This window comes from Myotis nattereri (assembly GCF_964212035.1).
Source record: "Myotis nattereri genome assembly, chromosome: 1".
Classification (NCBI taxonomy): Eukaryota; Metazoa; Chordata; class Mammalia; order Chiroptera; family Vespertilionidae; genus Myotis; species Myotis nattereri.
The window spans coordinates 180,043,788-180,058,343 of NC_138075.1; the positions used below are offsets into that span (position 1 = coordinate 180,043,788).

A 14,556-nucleotide genomic window follows, 5' to 3' on the forward strand; every position below is an offset into this window, starting at 1 on the left:
TATTCTAATGTTCTTTACATGATTGTATATAGATATTTTTAAAGTTATTTACTAGTATATATTGCTGCTGTGTAGCAAATGTGATAACAACTGGATATAGACCAACAATCACAAACAGGTAAGAACTATTGGTCAAGTTATTTATAAAGATTCTATTACGTGGCAACTGTAATTTTGTAAATAGTGAGACCTTGATATTAATAATACTGACAATAACATCAGTTTGAGTCACAAATTCATGGTGACAGTGAGCAATGACTATAAGAAACTGTTACAGCAAAAGTATGTGGTGTCAGATGAGTACTAGATTTATCAGGATGATCATTTCATAAGTTACAGAAATGTCTAATCTTTATAGTGTATACCTGAAACTGATATATTTTATGTCAACTGTAATTGAAAAATAAAATAAAAAGTAAAAAATGTATAAACATGGCTCTAATAATGACTCAGAAATAACAATTCCAATTTTTCCAAGATCAGTTTGAACTCCAGCCTCTGTAGCTTCTTTATTTGTTGGCATATGTAAACAACACAGGCACAGAAAAGTGCAAGAAAACCTTCTCATCGCATTGTTTTAACACATTTGTTCTCTTATAAAGTATTTGCAGGTGTCTCACAGAATCCACTAAGAACCGATGCAGCAGGAACACTACTGACCAAAGGCAGACTGGGTTGTCCAATGAGAGCCAATCACTGATCCTCTTCTGTAGCAGCATCTTTTCACCCCACACCTTTCCTGGAAGGATTTGTGTGCTCTGAATCTCATGTGGGGACATGATCAAAACAACCCTTTTCTCTCCTACATCTCTTTTTCTCCATCCAGGTAAGAAGTTAGAGAATAACATGCTGGACAATAAGTGGATGGAATCAAAGAAGTCATTCATTCCACCTGCATGAAAGGCTCTCTTGTTCACTGAGTCAGCAACAATGAACCACAGCAAGGCTTTAAAATGAAACACATTCCTCCCCCCAACCATGACACACACACACACACCAAAGAAAGACTTAAAATCTGTATCCCCACCCCCTAAAAAAAGATGAGGTGGGCAAGAAAGAACATCTTTCACATTCCGCATCAGAGTAAGTATCCAACACGACTTGCCATGATAACTAAATTTATTATTAACTGTGTATTTCATGATGTTAGTGACAATATGTTAATGTGATTTTCCACGTCCTCCTGCAGTGAACAGATGGCTCCTTTTACTTTACTTTCCACATCAAGTGTGATTATTTCTTGGTGCCAAAAGCCACCTGCCGCTCCTCGGTCTCCAGTCTAATTTTTTATGTTGGTAAAACACAGCAGGACTTGTTATCAGTTGGATGGCATCTTAATAAAAGGAGACGTGCCAACATATTGACATCATGTTCAAGGGGAAATTTCAGCCCCTTCAAACCCTTAACCCCTCCCCCCAACCCTCTTTCAAAAAATTGAGGGAGAAAAAGTAAAATAAATAGCTGCAAAGAACCCACCAGATTCAAGATGTTCCATTACAATTGTTGGGCCTAGAGCCAAGATGCCGAATTGGCCTCCCTTTGTTCCTAAACCCAAGCACCTCACTCAGGGCTCTGATCTTTCAGCCTGTGTAATGATAATTAGCCGTAACATATTCCAAAGTCAAATGTAAGCAGGAATACATTAACATTGAGATCAGTGTCAGGGCAATTTTCACTGGGAAAATGACAAAGAACACATACAAACACACACACACACGCACACACACATGCACATACACACACTAAAACATTTCAAGATTCAAACATTCATAAAATCACTTTCATAGCCATGAATATTAAACTCACTGGCTTGTCTGTTATGAGGGCTTACTTAGAATGCCACGGCCTCCTAATGTGGATGCGGTGCCTTCCACAGCTCAGGCTTAACAGAGAAAACGTGAGTAAGAAACCATGGTAACTTGCTTTGATTTTTCCATTCTTTATTAGAACAAAGAGGGCTAGTCCGAGAGGTGATTTGTGGTCCAAGAAGAGGTCTTCTCTAGGAAATTGGATGGCTTGGCTCTTAACAGCTGGTCCAGCACATTTGGGAACAGCATGTAGAAAAATGCATCAGTGTTTTGAAGATTACCAACTGTGATGATACATTGGTTATGACACAATCTAAAAAAAATGTTAAATTTCCAAGCTATATAATTCAAAGCCCTTACCATCAAGGCACATACTCTCAAATTAAAGGCTCAGATAAGTCCAAATTTTATAAACTTGAAACTTTCAAAACTGATTCCCGCTCTTTAGAGATTGAAAAGAGTAGCAGCATTTTTTAATGCCTGATATTTCTTGTTGAAAGCCAAGGAGTTAAAGATGCAGCTGGCTCCGTAAGATTTCCAAGTTTTACAATGGCAGAAGAAAATTCCTACAATGAAAGTGCAAATACCTTAATAAAAAGGCATTTTCTTGAGATGAACAATTATAACTAGATTCCACCACAGACCCTCTCAAATTATCATAAAGTTGGCAGTGACTCTTTTATTCCTATCAACTGGCTCTCCAAACAAACAAAAGAACCTGGATGAAATTGATCTCTATTAATTACATTTTGCAGCTTGACCAGCTTTTTATTTGCATTACATTTCCCCATATTTGTTATAAAAATTTGTAAACATATAGAAAAATTGAAAGAACTTTACCACCATCACCATTTTATCTACCACATTAACTCTACAATTAATATTTTGCTATACCAATTTTATCATATATTTTTTCACTTTTCTATCCCTTTACCTTTTCATCAATCTACCTTATTATATTCTATTGTAAAATAAATAACCAATAGCCCATTCAGCAATTAAAATTATCTTGATTTCAGGATAATTACTTAATAAAGTGAGGATCATATATAGCATAGCAGTATTCATTAACTTATTCAACAAATATTTCTTGAGTTTCTACTTTGGGTCAGATACTGTTCTAAGTGCCAAAGACACAAGATTGAATAAAAAAGCCAAGATACCTGCCCTCATTGAATTTATAATTAGTGGACTTGATAGAAAAAAACAATAAATTAATGGTGCTCTAAAATATTATGTGTAAAGAAAATATGTCAATATTATATTCAGTTGTAGTAATAAAGGCAGGAAGAATGTATATGCACTGCTATTGCCTGTAATAGAGCTATATACAGCAACCTCTCAAAACATTTTTGTCAAATTACTGAATGAATGAATAAATGTTGAACTTTACAGTGTGAACATCATTTAAACAATTTTATATATAAAAGGACTGCATCTAGAAGAGTAGCCTTAAAGATAAGTAATAATAGAAAATTAATTGGTTTAACAACTCTAATTTTAACAATCCCATATTAATAGACTTTTAGCAGAAGCATCTGATTTGGGGGAGACTATTTTGAATAGTATGTCCACCATTAAAGCATTTGCATTTGTATAGAATATAATGCAAATGAAATAACAATTTCCTTGTAAAGTTGAATGTCTTCAAAAATAAGGTCCTGACAATGGTTATTACAGAGGAACTTAAATTAGAATATAGGAAAGCTATTATAGACTAATAAGCAAAAGTTTCTGTGTTATTAATATTTTTGAAATGAAAAAAATGGTAGAGTTATTTTATGTGTCTGAGTTAAAAAGGAAAGCATTATTAATCAGCTTTGATTAAAGCCATCATTTAATTTGCAATTACTCTAAGAACGTTAAATCAACTTTCTTCCTAAACTGAATTAAGACTATTGTAATCTGGTTATTTAGTAGTTATAATTTATTAACAGTGAAACTAAATATAAACTAATACTCAGATCTGATAATTTTATTAATAAGTTACTTGTATTAAATATAAAATTCTTTAAAGTATCCCTAAGTTCATGGGTTTGGAAACATTTGGGTATATATATCTTGGTATGGCAGGGGAGAGAAAATATAAAGATGAAATTTTGGGTCAAATCCTTTTATTGTGTAGATTAATATATATATATACATACACATACATATATATATACACACACACACATATATATATATATATATATATATATATATATATATATATATATAATGTTCACTGCTGCCAAATAATTGGGAAGAAAAATGTAACATTTTAAAAATTTAAAAACAATCTGTTCCATGCAAATTTAAACATAATATGGTACACTGACATACTGGTAAGTATCGTCTCAAAATTTTTGCTTAGAAAATTTCTGATGGAATTTTTTAAAACTAAACAAAGATATTATCAGGAAAATCTATACCATCTACCACTGATATCAATCCCTTACTATTCAAATTAAGTTTGGTTGCTAATTTTGCTTTTCTGACCTCATAAAATTTTTGGAGATAAATTAATCAGTCAAAATTGAATCAGAACTGACACAGATGTTACAATTAGCAGAAAATTAAAAGTATTCTAACTGTAGTTCATGTGTTAAAAATTAAGTAAATATTTCAAAAACTCCAATTGAACTTCTTGCAAGAAACTACCATGATGAGGTGAAACATATACTGCATGAATTAGCAGGTTAGACATTGGAGAAGAAAAGATTAGTAAACTTGAAGACATAGCAATAGAAATTATCTAAAAAGAACCATAGGAAGAAAAGATAATTATAATAATGAGTAGAACATCAGTGATCTGCAGAACAATTCCAATATGTGTGATTGGATTCCCTAAGGCAGAGGAGATTGAGAAGATAAAATATATTTGTGTAAATAATGGTGCAAAGTTTTATGAAATTTATAGCTCTAATGGTTTCATGAGCCCCAAACACAGAAAATAATACACCAAGAAACATCATTATAAAACTAACCATTCATAAAGAGAAACAAATTTAAAGGCAGTGAAAGAAAATAGATATGATAAAAATAAGGGTGACAATGATGTTCACACCTGAAATGACACAAGAGAAGATGGTGAAGCAATACTTTTCGGGCCCATAATTTAAATAAATAAATAAATTCATTACAATTCTATATCTAGAAAAACATCTTTAAATATTAAGAGGAAATACTTCAGACATTCGAAAGTAGAAATAATTCATTTTCAGCATACATGCACTACAAGAAATGTTGAAGGAAATCTTGCAAACAGAAAGAAAATAACAGAAATATGCATCCACATTGTAGAACGGAAAGCACCGCTAATAGTAATTATGTGGGTAAATATATGATTTTCTAAAACAACTAAAACTTCCTTAAAAGATAACTGAGTAGGTGGGAGTGGGGGTGGGATGAGATGTAGCACCAGTTGGAGGACAACGGCTGCCTCGAGCTGCTGCAGGTGCAGCCCAGGTAGGTGCTGCGCCTGCGCCTTAGACTCCGGAGTCACCGCGTGCCCCTCCCCGCCCCCCACCTCTATCACCTGGAAACGGCGCGGCTGAGCCTACCGACTGCTTTCATGGCAGCCCCAAAGTCAGTTGGGGAGTCCTTGGTGGGGGGAGTGGTCCAGGAGACGAACTCCTCTCGTTTTCTGGTTTTCAATCCCAAAACAGCCGAGGTATTTGGTCAACATCAAGTGAGAATATCACAAGAGCTTCCAAAAGAAGAATGGGTGGAACAGGACCCTAACGAAATTATTCAGTCTGTCTTTGAGTGCATAGAGAAAACGTGTGAGCAGCTTAGCGAACTGAATATTGATATATCCAACATAAAAGCCATCGGCATCAGCAACCAGAGGGAAACCACTCTAGTCTGGGACAGGCTGACCGGAGAGCCGCTCTACAACGCGATCGCTTGGCTGGACCTACGAACCCAGTCTACCGTGGAGAAACTGAGCAAAAAAATTCCAGGAAATAATAACTTTGTCAAGTCCAAGACAGGCCTTCCCCTGAGCACTTACTTCAGCGCCGTGAAACTTTGTTGGCTGCTGGACAATGTGGAAAGCGTTCAAAAGGCTGTGAAAGAAGGGAGAGCTCTCTTTGGGACCATTGACTCCTGGCTCATCTGGAACCTGACGGGAGGCGCGGAGGGAGGTGTCCACTGCACGGATGTGACAAATGCAAGCAGGACGATGCTCTTCAACATTCACTCTTTGGAATGGGATAAGGAGCTCTGTAATTTTTTTGAAATTCCAATGAACATTCTTCCCAACGTCTGCAGTTCTTCTGAGATCTATGGCCAAATGAAGTCTGGGTCCTTAGAAGGGGTGCCCATATCTGGGTGTTTGGGGGACCAGTCTGCTGCATTGGTGGGACAGATGTGCTTCCAGGAAGGGCAAGCCAAAAACACGTATGGAGCAGGTTGCTTCTTACTGTGTAACACCGGCCGTAAGTGCGTGTTTTCTGACCACGGCCTTGTGACCACAGTGGCTTACAAATTAGGCAAAAACAAGCCAGCATGTTATGCACTGGAAGGTTCGGTTGCTATAGCGGGTGAAGTTATTCGCTGGCTAAAAGACAATCTTGGAATTATAGAGTCCTCAGAAGAAATTGAAGAACTTGCTAAGGAAGCAGGTACTTCTTATGGCTGCTACTTCATCCCAGCCTTTTCAGGGTTATATGCACCTCACTGGGATCCCAGCGCCAGAGGGATCATCTGCGGGCTCACTCAGTTCACCAATAAAAGTCATATTGCATTTGCTGCATTAGAAGCTGTTTGTTTCCAAACCCGAGAGATTTTGGATGCCATGAACCGCGACTGTGGAATTCCACTCAGCCATTTGCAGGTGGATGGGAAAATGACCAAAAACAAAATTCTTATGCAACTACAAGCAGACATTCTGCGGATTCCAGTAATCAAGCCCACTGTCGCTGACACGGCCGCACTGGGAGCCGCCATGGCAGCGGGAGCTGCAGAAGGGGTGGGCGTTTGGAGTCTAAAGCCCGAGGATTTGTCAGCCGTGGTGATGGAACGGATTGAGCCACAGATCAATGCCGTGGAAAGCGATACTCGTTATTCTACATGGAAGAAAGCTACGATGAAGTCAATGGGCTGGATTACAACTCAGACTCCTGAAAGTACTGTTTCCCCTGCCTTCTCTAGTCTGCCCTTGGGCTTTTTCATAGTGAGTAGCCTGCTGATGCTAATTGGAGCAAGGTACATCTCCGGTATGCCATAATCATACCATGCATGAGCTTTTCAGATAAGGAAAGAATTCGCAATTCCACCTCTTAGTTTGATGACACCATCACAGACTGTGCTTATTTGTAAACCACTTGCTACATGACTTATGAGAACCCTGCAGTGGACCTGTGACTTGAAGTAAATAAATTACAGCAAAAATCACTATAGAAATATTTGGTGTGTTTTTTAATGCTGACAGTTGTTGGGCCAGCCACATTGGGGGCTAACCCTCTCCATTGTCATAAAATTCTGCTCCACGCCCTTTAGAATAAAGACTATTCAGATTCTTTTTGAATAGTATTCCTGAACACATCAGACATTTTCTAACACTATGGAGGAGGATTTGGTTATTTGTGCTACACACACTTGAGATGTAACCAACCTCCCAAAATGCAGGGGTTTGTTGCTGTTTTTAATAGACACCAAAAGTCCTATGTTGTGCATAGTAGGGAAACCACATCACCTTTACTGAATGTTTAGTGGAAACATAAATTCTTACAATAGAAATTTAGTATTTTCATAGATTACACATTTCCCGGGAAAATATCTGCCAAATTAAAATTCTTCAGACACTTTACATAGTCTCACTACTTGCACTGATTAGAGTAGCTATTCATAAAATAAGTTTATAGAAAGAGTAGTCTTAAGTGCACTGCTACATACATAAATCTTTTAGTGTAAACATGTGTATATATATATATGTATATATGTGTGTGTGTGTGTGTATATATATATATATACATATATATATATACACACATATAAAATTTGTGGCAATGTGTACGTATTACCAGGAGAAACTTCTTCTTAAAGAGGCAGTGTTTACATTTTAACTTTTATGTTGTTATTTTTTTAAAAGTATATTATGATTTCAACTAAATTACTTACATTATACCTTTTTATTTAATTGACTTAGGTGGGTGTATGCTGAAAAAATTGTGAAATATTACAGTAAACATTATTTTCAAGTAGAAAAAAAAAGAACTGACTACTCAAACAAAAATAATCTAGTATGAAGTTTAAGCATATGTAAAAAAAAAAAAGTTGGAAGCGTATAAATGGAAGTATAATAATATAAAGTTCATATACTATATGAGAAGCAATATAACATTTTAAGTTACACTGATAATTGAAGATGAATACTCTAAATTATAAAATAACAAAACAAAATATAATAAGTAAATTAAATACATAGGCATGAACCATAAAAATATTCAGTTAATCCAAAATAAGGCAGAAAGGAGATGAAAAAGGAAAAGGAGGATAGAAAAATAAAAAACAGCAGGAGGGCCCTGGCAAGCTGGCTCAGTTAATAGAAGCAACATCTCATACTCCAAAAGGTTATAGGTTTGATTCTCAGTCAGGGCACATACCTAGGTTGCGGATTCTATCCTTGGTGTGGGTGTGAATGGGAGAAAACAGATTGATGTTTTTTTTCTCTCTATCTCTACCTTCTTTTCTCTCTAATATCAATAAAAACATATCCTTGGGTAAGGATTAAAAAAAAACACAGGAAAATATATTTAAACCTAACCATGTAAATAATCACATTAACTGTAAGTGGTCTAATTACCTCAATTAAAAAGCAAGACTGTTATATCAGATAAAAAATAAGACTCAAATATATATTGCCTCCAAGGAACACATTTCAGATATAAAGAAAAAAAAGTTAAAAAGAAGAGAAGCAAGATATACCATGATAATATTAATAGAAAGTTGGAGTGGCTATATTAATATCAGAAAGTAAATTTCAGAGCGAAGAATGTTACCAGTGATAAATAAGGTCATTTTTTAATAATAAAGGGGTCACTTCAGAGGACATAACAATCCAAAACATTTATGTACCTAAAACAGAACTTCAAAATACATAAAGCAAAATCTGATATAACTTAAAGGAAAAGTAGCTAGATCTGTAATTATAGTAGGAGATTTCAATACCTCTTCTTCAACATCTGATGAAAAGAGTAGACAAATTATAAATCAATAAAGATTTCTGGAAAATCTCCAAATATTTGGAAATTAAGTAAACTTTTAAGTAATCCATGAGTTAAAAAGATAAATAAGGAAAATAAAGTGTTTGGAACACACTAAAAATGAAAGCAATATATGAAAATTTATGAGATATTACTAAAGCAGTATGTAGAGAGAAAGTTATAGGACTAAAGTCCTATATTAGAAGAGATAAAATATTTCAAGTCAAGAGACAGGAAATAAAATAAATTAATTACAAAGCTGGTGGAAGAAAAGAAATAAAGATGAGAGCAATAATCAATAGTATAGAAAATAGTAAAACAATAGCAAAAATAAATATAACCAAAAGTTGGTTATTTTGGAATATCAATAAGTTGATAACATTTTAGCCAGACTAATTAGAAAATAAAGAGATGACAAAAAATTTCAGTTCCAGGAATGAAAATGATATCACTATAGATTCTAAGGATATTAAAATGATAATACAGGAACATAAGAAAACTTTGTCAGTAAATTTGACAACTTAGATAAAAAGGAAACATAAACTACCAAAACTAAAAAACTGTAGGTAATTTGAATGGTCCTATATCTATTAAATAAATTGAATTTTCTGTGTACAACCTCCCCACAAAGAAAACTCCAAGCTCAGATGGCTTCAACAATGAAGAATTAATACCCATTCTACAAAAACTCTTCCAGAAAACTTAAAGGGAGAAAACACTTTCAAACTTATTCAATGAGGCTAGGATTACATTACTCTGATTCCAACACCAGACAAAGACATTACAAGAAAAAAACTACTGCAGATCTATTTTATAAAATTTTAGTAAAATTAACCTAACAATATATAAATATGATAAGACGACATGGACAAGTGGGGAATGTAAAGCTAGATAATGAGTCAGTATAATTAGAAAACTCAGTCAATGTACTTCACCATATTAACAAACTAAGAAAGAAAACCCACATTAGATAAAACTACACACTGTTAGAATGCCCAAAAGTAAAAATATAATCAACTATCTCAGATGTTGTTAAGGATGGAGACCAGAATCTCATGATTGTGCTGGAAATATCAAATGGCACAAACATTATAGAAAACAGTTTCTTAAAAATAAACATCTATCATATTATTCTAGATATTTACCCAAGAGAAATAAAGACATATTTTACAAAGATTTGTTCAGGGCACTTTGTTATAGTCCAAAACCAGACACATCTCAAATGTCCACCAATAGGTGAATGGATAAACAAACCATGGTTTACTCCTGGTATACCAGTATACAATGAAAGAATGAAAGACTACCCAGCAACTATTAATATACACTACAACATAGACAAATTTCCAAATAATTAAGCTGAGTGAAATAAGCCAGACTATATACACAGTGCTTGATTCCATTCATATACAATTCTAGAAAATGCAAACTATTATATGACAGAAAGAAGATCAGTGGTTGCCTGGGAAAGGTGGGGGTGGTGGCCTGGGGATATGAGGAATGAGCAGGAGGGTGTGGGAGGAATGATTACAAAGGGGCACAAAGAAAATTTGGGGGGTGATGAATATATTTGTTATATTAATTACAGCAATGGTTTCAAGGGTGAATATGTATGTCAAAATTAATCAAATTGAACACTTTAAATATGTGCAATGTATTAGAGAATCAATTTTTTAAAGAAAAAATTTATCTTCAAACTCTGAAGGAATATAACCAAAGTTTGCTCACATGGGTTAATCTTTGCTCTTCTCTTTTATGTATAGTGATGCTTCTTCACTGATTCTACAGTCTGTTAGCAGCATGGGGTGTATCAGTTCCTATCTCTAGAAGGTCCATGAGCTTTATTTGAAGTAATTTGTCTGACTGGGGTGGAGAAGCACATGATAATGTCTAGTATCATTTAAAACAAATTAATTTCCCATTTCATTTAGTTGGTCATAATTCTCAGTCTGGGACCTGCTGCAAATGACCTTAGGCAGAGTCACAAACAAAGATATCATAATAAAATCAGGCTAAAGTCCTCAAACTCAGTATCTCATTCTCAGCCCTTCAATATTATACTCCTATGGTTATCAGCTTTCCTTTTTTTCATATCTTTGCCTTTATGTCTCATTTTCATAATTTAAATTATACAATATTGGTAAATTAAACTACCTTGCCCCAAGGCTATAAAGGAGCTTCTGTGTATCCTATTATAAAATTAGCTATTTAATAATTCCTCTATATTGCCAATAAGCAGAACTACATGGTTAAATTATGATGATGGGGTCTTGTTGCATGCATATTATAAAACAGCAAGTCATCATTTCATGTCAGGCATATGTGTGAGAGAGAATGAGCTCAAACATGAACCAGAAGAATGAAAAGCATCTAATTCTGATAGTTTTTTCCAAAGATGTCATTTGTGAATAAAAACAAGTAAGTCATACTTGGAAGGGGAGAGTGTGGATAAGGAGAAAGAGAGAGAGAGAGAAGAAACAAAGAAGGCCATGGAAGAAAAGGAATGTTAAGGTATCCAAAGAGAAAGAAAGCGGTACCATTAAATCTAATTAAAGGCATGCTGTGTGGTATCCACGTGAAAGCAGCACTAAATAGCTACATCACTTCTAGCTTAGCTCTAGGAGTGGTAACCATACACCTCAGACTTAGAGGGATAAGCATCTTCCCCTCCTCACCCCATTAAGACTCTAAACTATTATCTGTCTGTGCCTGATTTCTGGTGCTTATATTATCATTTTGATACTAATACCCATAATCTCTTATTGTTTCACTCAATGGTAAGCCCTTGTTCTCAAGGCATAAGTATAAATGTTACATTAAACAACCCCCATTTTGGTGGAGCATTATACACCAAATCTATGACAGTTAGATATGGAAATTTTGTTTTCATGCCTTTCTTTTTTAATCATGTGAACCAATAAGATCCCCTAGTGTAATCTTCTAGCAAAGTCTAGAGTAAACACAATATCATCTCTGTCACTTACTTTAACCTCCCACTGAAATGACAGCTCTATAGTCTCTTCTGATTTGTTCAATCAAAACAAAATGAATAAACTTAATATTTAAATATCCCCCCATAGTTTTCTCAACAACCTTACAGCCCTATTTATTTGAGCTTGGAGAAATTGCATGTGATTTTTGTACTCTATGTGTTTAACATACATTGCAGTTCATTATCATATCAGCCGTCAACAAACTGATTTATTTTACAAAAAGAAAAAAAAAAGGCTTTGACCTTTGGTGGGAAAAAAGTAGAGGGTGACAAGACTGTGTTAATAATCTTATATTAAAAGATCTATGACATTCAGTTCATTATAAACAATTCACAGATCTTATATTCATTTATTAAAGTATGTTTTTCTAGTGTCATGGGAAATTAAGTTTGGAAAACATTTACAAAGCCAAAAATAGTAAGGAGACTCTTATTTAGTATTAGAGGCCCGGTACACAAAAATTCGCACACTTAGGGGGTCCCTCAGCCCAGCCTGTGCCCTCTCGCAGTCCAGGACCCCTCGGGGATGTCCATCCCAGGACCCCAGGGGATTGGGACTAAGCTGGCAGTCAGACATCCCTCTGGCAGCCCAGGAGCCCTCAGGGGATGTCCAACTGATGGCCATAGTCGGACATCCTTAGCACTGCCGAGGAGGTGGGAGAGGCTCCCGCTGCTGTGCTCACAGCTATCAGCCAGGCTGACCACCAGGGGGCAGCTCCTGCATTGAGTGTCTGCCCCTTGGTGGTCAGTGCATGTCATAGCAACTAGTCATTCCACCCTTAGGGTCAATTTGCATATTACCCTTTTATTATATAGGATATGTCTACACTAGTAGTTTTGAAAGAGAGCTAGGCAAAAACCAGAACAAATATGTCCTTGTGTTCATTAGATTCCACATATAAGTGAAATCATATGGTACTTGTCTTTCTCTGACTGGCTTATTTCACTTAACATAATGAACAAAATAAACTAACAAACAAAATAGAAACAGACTCATAGATAAAGAAAACAGGCTGACAGCTGTTTGAGGAGAGGGAGATTGGGAAGCTAGGTGAAAAAGGTGAAGGGATTAAGAAACAAAAACAAACTCATAGACACAGACAATAGTATGATGATTACCAGAGGGAAAGAGGGGTGAAGGGAGATAGAAGAGGGTAAAGGCAGGAGACTTGACTTGGAGTGTGTAACACACAATACAATATACAAATGATGTATTGTAGAATTGTATACCTGAAACCTATATAATTTTATAAATCAATGTCAACCCAATAAATTCAATAAAAATTAAACAATTTCTATTGATTACAAACAAGGATAATTCTGACTTGCCTAGCTTTTTCTCTGAACTAAAGCAGGCAACCTGTTTAAGTTCATCCCCCTCTTTTCCATCTTTTGTATAGCCTTAGAAAAGTGACCAGAGCAGGGGATAAGTACACACCCTGGAGCACAAAGCTTTGACTAGTCTCTCTCTCTCTCTCTCTCTCTCTCTCTCTCTCTCTCTCTCTCTCTCTCTCTTATTGTAAGATAAGGTTTGTCTGGCCTCAGTTGTATTTCACTGAATAATTTCATCACTTCTTCCCAGCTCAATATTAAATGGGCCATGGATATCTATCACTAGCTCAGTTTCACAGTTGAGAACATTGAGAAAAAGAACAAGAAAATCGCCTTCCAATCCAAAGAGGGTATAGTTTTAGAATTTTAGAGAAAACTCATCTGGGGAATATTATTACTTGCATAGAATTTAGTATTGTCAGAAAATGATGTTCTAAAAGAAAACTCCAAGACTACTTTCTCAATGTTGGGGAGCCTGGAGTTGAATAGGGCTTCAGAGATCACATAGTCCAACATCCTCAAATACAAAAAGGTGAAAAATTTAAATTACTTACTACATGTCATAAAGATATGTTGGGAGCAAGAGGAAAATCTAAGTTTTTATATTCTAATGTTTCTATGACAGAGCTTTTCTTGGACTTTGTGTACCTCAAACAGCTGTATGATTTTTTACAAGATGAAAATAAAGATGAGAATAACTTAAGAATTTCTTATGAAAGAGTTATATCTTGGCCAACAAATATTATGGGCCCTTAAATAAGATACATTCTGGAACACTCTGAATTATAATAAAGTCATTATTCTCCAGTGATTTTTTTTATTTCTGAAAAAAAAAACAAAAACCCCACAACACACTGTTTGTAGACTGGGAGCCATTTCATTAGTCATGAAATATGCCAGAAATTTGGGGGTAAACTGGTAGATGTACCATTCTTTTCTAAGTACAAAGCTTGCCACTCTAGTCCATTGCATTGCTATCCTTTGAGACTTATCTACTCCATCCCTTCATATCAGGGAGAGATGTAAATTTCTCCTTCCTTTCCTCATCCTCTTCTTCGTCTTTTTCTTTTTCCTGAAACAAACCCATTGAGTCATATCATATGGTATTCACTACTATTCACAAACATCAAAAGGATGGCAATCTGTTTACTATCCTGCAGATGAACATGAGCTAAAACATGGCATTGGCAATTGGGCACTCGCTGCCTACTGGGCAGCAAGCAGAGATGTGCTA

General features: G+C 35.4%; 1 protein-coding gene across 1 annotated transcript; it reads left to right on the forward strand.

Moving 5' to 3' along the window:
- Positions 1-5,364: 5,364 nt before the first annotated feature.
- On the forward strand, positions 5,365-7,023 carry GK2 (glycerol kinase 2; the record flags this gene model as incomplete). Its single annotated transcript, XM_081082622.1, has 1 exon — positions 5,365-7,023. The coding sequence occupies one exon, from the start codon at positions 5,365-5,367 to the stop codon at positions 7,021-7,023; it is 1,659 nt and encodes a 552-aa protein (XP_080938748.1).
- Between the last annotated feature and the right edge of the window lie 7,533 nt (positions 7,024-14,556).